Source organism: Halyomorpha halys, unplaced genomic scaffold (assembly GCF_000696795.3).
Source record: "Halyomorpha halys isolate HHAL.00 unplaced genomic scaffold, Hhal_1.1 Scaffold84.1, whole genome shotgun sequence".
Classification (NCBI taxonomy): domain Eukaryota; kingdom Metazoa; phylum Arthropoda; class Insecta; order Hemiptera; family Pentatomidae; genus Halyomorpha; species Halyomorpha halys.
The window spans coordinates 975,840-984,560 of NW_027110155.1; the positions used below are offsets into that span (position 1 = coordinate 975,840).

General features: G+C 28.9%; 1 protein-coding gene across 8 annotated transcripts in view; it reads left to right on the forward strand.

The window, feature by feature from the left end:
* The window catches only part of LOC106677040 (protein still life, isoform SIF type 1), a gene marked incomplete at its 3' end in the record, with an annotated part of 188,077 nt that extends 184,422 nt beyond the window's left edge, over positions 1-3,655 (forward strand). For all 8 annotated transcript variants that reach the window (XM_067048297.1, XM_067048303.1, XM_067048302.1 and 5 more), the window contains 1 exon segment: positions 3,523-3,655. In XM_067048297.1, the coding sequence (XP_066904398.1) occupies positions 3,523-3,655 (133 nt within the window).
* Between the last annotated feature and the right edge of the window lie 5,066 nt (positions 3,656-8,721).

An 8,721-nucleotide genomic window follows, 5' to 3' on the forward strand; every position in this document is an offset into this window, starting at 1 on the left:
TCATAATAATTATAATTTTAATTTTATCTTTTAAAAGTATATTTATGTCCCTAAAAGCATTTGAAGTTTCTATTTATTCCTTAGCACTAATTTATATCAAGGGAAACTTGTTTATTTATTTAAGTTAATGAATTACAGCTTGCTACTTTCTTTATAAAAATATAGACAAATTGCAGTAATTTCATTGTGAAAACATAAAAATAGATTTTGAGTTGTGACAGTCTTCTTCCAAACCGATGATATGTTTTTTGTACCAGCCCCACATGTTGTGTGGAGCAGTTTGATATATATTTATGTTTTATATTAAACCAACATGGGTGAAGAATGATCAATAAAAAAAAAATAGAAAATTTCATGTGAATAAGTGTATTGAGCTGACAAGGGAGACAGTCTCATCCCTCAAATCTCTATGCATGTCTCATGGAGATCCTGGAAATATGTGAGCATTGAATGGCCAGCATAGGAAAATGCACTTTAAAAACAATATTTCCTCTGTTAAAAATTTGATTTGATGATATCTTCTTATTGAAGACTTAAATGAAAATTATAAACTAGGAAGCAGATCTGATCACACAGGGAATGCAAACAAATACAGATGGCCTCTCATTTGTTTTATTTTGGGAGTGGGATAGTGCTTATTCTCATCCTACTAAGCCATTGCTGGAAGTTCATTCCTCTCGGACTTCATATTGAGGAAGAAGTTATAAATGGAAGTTCCAAAATGAAAGAATAATGGGTAATATATTGTAGTTGTTGCTTTCACAATGAAAAGAAGATATATGATGTCTAAGATTTGATCTTGGAATGTAAGTTCAAAATTTAGGATTAATGGTTGAAATACATTTAAAAAATTCCTCTTGGGTTAGATAAATTGTAAGCAATATTATGATCAATGCTATGTATAGCTGTTTATTTATTTATACAAATAAGTAATTATTTCAAAAAATATTATTAAAACCTATACTACTGTCACAACTATTATTTATAAAAAAGTATGAATAAATATTTTATATTGCAGTTTTGAACTTGTTTACTTTGTAATATATTGTTCGCTAAATCATGCGCTATGCTATCTAAGCAAATGTATTCATCATACTAATTCTGAATACTTCTCACCTTTCCTTAAGAAGGTCTAAGAATTGTATTAATCCTAGTATACTAATGGTAGTTGAAACAACAATTGCATCCTAACATTTTCTATTCCCTTATGGATTGTGGTGAAATGAGAGAGCCACAATGCTCATCAGTACTTCTGATGATTTGTTCACTTTGACTGACCAGTGCTATTGCTTAGGTGAGTTTCCACCAAACATGCCGAGTCGATTTGAGTGATGTTTAGGAATAACTTTGCTCCTACCAGTTAGATGACTGTCCAAAGTGGTTCTTGGAATAAACTTAATAGGTATTATTACTTGTAACATGCGCTTAAATTTTGAATATGTTCAGAATTTCCTAATTATATTTTTTGTACAATTATTTAAATAAAATTTATATTGTTTAATAACGAGTTTAAGTAGGTCTCTTTTTATAATGTTATATTCTAGACCATAAAATATCCGTGGTACTGGATTTGATGAATGTTTAGGGAAACCAGCTGTCAAATAACCATTAGTATTCTAGGGTTAAGTAAACCTTGATCAAAAATATACTATAAGTATTCATGAAGTTTGACCCTCTTAAAAAAAAGTTAATCCTTTTTTTCAACTTCATGAATGGGTGGAAAGTTTGTGTAACTCTGATTGTGTGTCTGATTAACCACAAAAATAAATACTTCCTTCAAAATAAGTTGCTCTGCCATGAGAATCCAGTCACATTTTTTTTTCTGTTCCAGAGAAGAGGTGAGGAATTAGGTCCTGTTTTATTTATCTTTTATTCTTATTATGAAATATAGTTTAAATAAATATAATTTATTCATTTAAAACCCTTTTAAGATGGTATGCTTAAGGAAATAACATAAATTCTAACTATGCATTATACAGGATGTTACAGGATTGATTATCCAAACTGACAATATGAACTGAGGATTTAAAAATAAGAAAAAAATTCTTTATAAAAGTATGCCTTTAAAAGCTTCGTTTAGGAGATATTCGGGCCTAAAGGTTTCCGTTGTTATTAATTATTTAGGTTATAATAAAGAAATTAATAGATATTAATACTCTTTTATTAATGAAATTTAAACATTTATATTAAATGTAGTTCCAAGTGATTATTGTAAGTACTAAGAAATGCTTGTCATCTTCCTTCTTTTGCAGCAGTGGCCTAAGAGAAATGAATATGTGTTATTGTTTTACAAGTTTCAATTATCTTTCTCTATAAAGAATTAAGTTCATTGGCCAGACTTGCACAGCCTTTTTGTTTAATGTCACTCCAAATAAAAATTCCAGTGTGGTGTCTAATCTAAAGAGCATGATAATAATACATATCCAGTAACGTTCAGCCACTTCTGTTGTGAAAGAAAGATGCCTGGTAATGCTGAAGATAATCACTTTAATATGTAAATTGATGTTTACATTTTGTTAATAGAGTAGTTGAAATACCTATTAATTTATTTAGTAAAGTCTAAATAATTCATAACAAAGAAAATCTTTAGATGTGAATATCTTCTAAAAATAGCACTAACAAACTTAACTTCATAGGGAATTTTTATCTTGTCTTGAGATTCTTAATTCATATTTTCAGTTTGGGTGCTTAACCCCGAAAAACATCCTGTAGAATAAATTTTAAGTGGAATAGAGATTTATTGAAGGCTAAAGATCAACACATTAATATAAAATGAGCATTAATGATTTGTTTTGTTTATTCTTATGAATTAGAACCTCTTTTGCTGTGAAATTATTTTTAAGGGGGGTAATTTATAAAATATAAGGAATTTTTGTATTGTTATTCTGATATTTTTATAAGCAACCTCATTTACAATTCTTATCTTTAAAATTAATTAAAAATCATCTTTTAAAACTCTGAAAAATACTTTTAAAATTATATTAAAAATTATCATTTTGAGTTCTTTGAGAATGAACTTTCTCTGAGAGTAAGTATACGATTTTATATATCCCTTTTTAATCTTTTTTTCTTTTACTTATTCAATATCTTGGCATTATCTTTTAAATAAATGAAACTTACTTCTTTGTTCACTGGAGATACATGAAGAAAGAAACATCAAGCGGTACGTATTTGAATCAATACTGTAGTACTACTTGTCCCTTAATCAACTTACTCACCTGCTTGATGTCCAAGTGGATACTGTATTTCCTTGCTGTCACAACCGCACTATATCTTCCTGTATTTCACTTTTCTTAAATGTCCGTGTAATAATATTATCCAAGATACCTAAATTATTCGAGGTTGTCAAGTAGAGTGGTTGGTAAAATTTTCATACGTACCTTTTGATTTACTTGTTAATGAGGATATTTTTGTTTTTTGATAAGTAATTAACTATTTACAAATCCTTATTATACATTTACAAAATGGATCACTTATTGTGTCAATAATCATGTATCTCATATTTCTTATTTCTTTTATAAGGGGTGCCTTTGATCGTCAGGATAGCCTTCGAAGTGATTACATGAGTGACAGAGAAACATCGAGGTATGGAATTGTGCAGCAGGCCTCTATTGAAAGTACAGACTCCAGGTTGTGTTACCTGACTTCTTCTGAGGTGAGTAGTTTAGTTTATTTTTTTTTTTACAATGATTTTTCAGGTACGAAGCTCTCTCACATCACAATACAAATTATTTTTTTAACTTTTGGTGTTACCAGCTGAAGTATATGTATACATTTTTTTTAGTATATTTCTTTTATTAAAATATTTGATTTTTCAGTTGCTATCCACTTAGTTAAACTCAATTCATTATTATAAATAAAAAACAAAAAAAACAATAGTCATTTATTGAACACACAAGGTTTGCTAATGTAACTGAACCAATATTTTTGAGATGGTCAATTCCTATAGTGAATTAAATTTGTCTTGTTTCATGAAAAATAAAGATAGTAAATAGAAATTTTTTGATTAAGTAAACGTTTTATTTCAGATATCCTTTAGTTTTCTCATGGAAATTAAATTCAATGTTATTGCCTCTGTAATAATTTACTTTTTAGGCCTTACAATATATTTGCTTGTTATTATTAACACCTCTGAAAAGTAAAATATTTTTAAAAAAATATTTTAACTCTAGCAAGCTTCTTAATGTTGAATTTAGGGAGTATTATTGACATGTATTGCTTACTTTAACTTCTGTCAGACTAGCTTACAATTATTACATAATATTAAATTATTATTTTCAAATTTACCAAATACTTTAATCATATTCTATCTATGATCGACGCTGTTGAGAATCTCAGTGGCAAAACTACAAAAAATTATTTTAAGATTAAGGCAACCAAACGTAATTATAATGACTCGCTTTTTAGATGTTTAAGTGGCAAATATTTATTTCAATACCTTGCCTGTAGAATGTGACTGAACCCATGAGAGAGAGCTAAATTTAAGCCCAGGTGCCATGATAGCTGATTGATAGATTGATGCGTTTATTATTATTATTTTTTCTTTTACATACATAATATTATTTTTGAAAAAAGAAAAAAAAAAGGAATTTTTGACATTGAACTTTTGCTCATCTGTTGGGGTGTTAGTTTAAATGTAAAAAATAAACATACTGGTGCAAGTAGCAGTATGTTATACTATTACCACCTATCTGCCAATTTTGGCAACTAACTGCCATATTTAGGCACCTGAACAGTTAACTGTTATACTTCTTAACCTCATAATACCAATCTTGTTTATAACTTGTAAGATTTGTATATTTCCTGTTTTTTTTACTATCTACAGAGACAGTTGTTATCTGTTATATTTCATTTTTATTATTCATTTACCAAGTTTTACTGATTGCAAGGTTGGGTTCACTATCAGTGTGAAACGAGCCCTTTTACATGGTAATGGACTTTAGAGTGGAAGTGCTGCATGTTAGTTCTGTTTAAGCAATTAGAAATGTTCAGTAAGTTGTTTAAAAATTAGGGGAAAAATACTTAGGAAATTGTTATAGTTTACTTTAGTTTATATATATTTTTTCAACCATTTTAGGCTCTGTAGGGAGGTATTTTTTAGTGTTTAGAATCATAAAACTGCTAATAATACAAGTAAATTCCCTCTCAAATATAGCCTGTTGAGAATTATAAATCAGTATGTACTAAATTTATAGTTAGGAGAAAACAGCATTTCAAAACTTTGACAAAAATATAAACTTAAGCAAACTATAACAACTTCCTAAGTATTTTTTCCCTTAATTTTTCAACAATTTACTGAATTGTACTTTATTTTTTCAAAGTAATGAAAAGACTTGAAGAGTGTTATCTAGAAAGCAATAGTTTATTTTAGACATACCAAATATTGATTGTAGAGTGGAAATGCTGATGGCAGTTTTTTTTTTAGCAACTAGTAATGTTCAGTAAATTATTTAAAAAATATAGAAAAAAAATACTTAGGAAGTTGTTATTAGTTTGTATATCATTTTTTAGAATCAATATTATCACTTTCAAAAATTACTTAACCTGGCAGAGGTGTATCGTGAGTGATTCCCTAGCATTGTATTTCTGTTGCTCTGTTTTGAACTGTTTTCAGTAAAAACAATTATTAAATTATGGGATGTAGTAAATTTTTAATTCTCGAAATTAATGGCAATTTGACCTATTAATAAATGATATCTTTATTTAAAAATACATTGTCATTTCAGGGATTGAACCCCATCTACAGAATTTAAATTTTAGTGCAAGGTTTCTAGTCTTCTAATTCAATGTTTTTCTTGGTGTCATTTCTTTAAAGATCACATTTAAAATTACTTGCTAAAAAAATTATCACCATTCATTTTGTTTGATTAAAACAATGTTACTAGATCAGAGGAACACCTCTTTTTGTCCTGGTTTTGTACTTATTCTGTTGAATATTATGTACTTGAAAAATATGGGACGGTTTATTTATATTTTATTGGTAGTATATGTATTATCATAGTAATTACAACTCTCGGTATTTAACGTCACTCCATTATATATTAAACTCCTAATCCTATCAAATATGCTACAATGGGAAGGCATAGGTGTTGCGAATTGTGGCTTTCTGCCCTCATGCATAGTGAATGCTCTCGTTCTCTGGAAATGCAATTGAACATAACTTTTTTTGTTCTCTTTTACTATTCTAATATTCTTCTGAACCGGAATGTGATTGCATATTTCAATGGTTTTTCCAGTTCCTAGAAAATTTATAGCGACATGAAATTTTATGGCCAAAATTTGAATTGAACAACTCTTGTTCTGTGAATAGACACTAATTGAGATGTTAAATCACCACTGGAATCCCTTCTGAATTCTTGCTAAACTACTAAGCTATATTAGCCATTGTTGGATTGGATTCCATTTGCAGTTCTGTGGTGAATGTTGCTTTAATGCATTTAATGCGATTGAATGAATTATTTCATTAAATTTTATTCGCTTTGTCTCTTTTTATTAAATATATCCCAAATGATTCAAGCAAATTATTTGCTTATAATAATTGAAGCTTTTTGTAAAATTTTCTTAATGATTATAAAAAAAAAATTAATTAGCAATTTTAATAACCTTCTAATTAAATTATTTTTTAAACATTTTTACAAAAAATATATAAATTTATTTTATACTAAAATCTTTCATTATCGGTTTAATAGATCCTTTATTTATTTATTTCTTTAATTTTAAGCTTTATATTTGTTTCATGAGCTTGACTATTCTGAATCAATGTGTCTTCTTGACCTAAGTCAAAAATACATTCCAATTTATACATTTTCATAAATTCTCCAATTTATAAAAAGAACAACATCATTTCAGAATTTAATTTCACTTTATAATCCGTAAACATAATTCGTGTATCCTGGGGGTGGGGGGAAGGAAGGATTCAGGAGACTGAAATGCGTGTAGCGATGATGACGTCTTAATACATTAATACCTCAATTCTAATATCGGATTCTTTTGGGAAAATGGAATTATGAAACGACTTTGTAATTTACATTTTTCGATTTTCCTCTCCGCTTTGGTGAAAAAAAGAAGTAAAAAATCGTTGAGAATATTTAATGAAACCAATATTTTATTAATTAACCAAATTATTTATAATTATAGCAGTGTTTTATTAGTTATTTTAATTATTTGCTTGATTTTTTTTAATATTAAATCAATAATATTTTTTCGATTATAAGGGGAGAGGTGGGGTGCAGTTGACTCCGGCCCATCGCTAAATACGCTCATGTTTTTACTTGTAAACGAAAATAATACCTACTTTTTTTGATTACCTACTAATTAATTGAATCGTCGTGTTAGGGGTAAAAGTAGACTAGAGACATTGTTGTGAAAATGTAGTTTCTATCTAACAACGCCTAAGCCAAATCTAAACTTCAAAATTATGAAATTAATAATAATCTTTTCTAATTAATTTAATACAATTTTGTCAATTCTGAAGCATAGATTTGGTTTAAGCACAGGTAACTAGTTAGAAATCTCATTTTTACAAAAACTGTCTTGATCACTTTTACCCCTAACCCGACGAAACGTAGTTTGCCTTGTGATTAAAGGCATGATACAACACCCCCTGTGTTCCTGTATATATCGAGTGTTTGATAATCGATATTCATTGGTTGGAAAGTGGAAATAATTGGATGAGCTAGGTCAGTTCTCAGCTTGTTCCATAACGGAACATAAAAGGTTAAGGAAATTTCTAAATGACCATCTGTTTGTTCAGGCTATATTTAGAGGAATACAGTTTTCCCCGAAAGATTCGCTGTTTTGATACTTATATTCTTCTGGTTATAAATCTCGTATTTGGAATTCTCGAGATTCTTTGGTATTTAGGTGTTTTTAAAATCGTTTTCGTCGAAATGATTTTTTGACATTCCGTATATGGGTAAATATTGATATTTACTTAAGTGAATGGAAAAACTACTGACACGTAAGGTTCTTGTATTGCAATACTGACGTGTCTAGAAAAGTATTGATAATTCTTTGTGAAAACTGTTCGAAAACAGTGTTCTTAGAAATCACCATATGAAGTTTTGTAAATAATTTAATAATAATATAAATGAGCTTTCATACATTCTGGTACTGATATTCGATATTGTTGTCGGTACCTCGACGTTTATTCCTAGCACCATTTTAAGAGGTGAGGTACTCTACATTAAAAGGCCTTGATAATGCATGTTCATTAGGTAAGGTATGCTGGATAGGAGATGGATTGACGAGTATTACAGGTATTCGCTGTAAATCCTCGAAGGATGGAAACTTCATCCAGCAAAGTATTAACTTTTGGTCCTTGCATGAATGGATACTTCCTCTGTAATGTAGGTGCTTACGATCGAAGGCGAGTTCTGAAGCTACCCGGCCAAATATGTATTTTGTCCCAACTTTATCTGCCTTCCGTAAAACAAACTAAACATTCTCAAACAACTTGAAACTCTTTAATTGGGAGTTGAATCAGCTATTTTTAAGCTTGCCATCATATTAATATTTTCTATGAATCTAGGATCAATCAGTTTCAATGTAATCTTTTCCCAATCCTTTATTACTGACCAGAAATTCGTTGTACCAATCTATATGATAATTGAAATGATCTCTACCCTGAATAATAAATTGTATTTTCCTCAATCATTCTTCAATATCGCTTGATAGAAATCTATTCCGGTTTTATTGGATTTTTACAATAGCATGATTGTT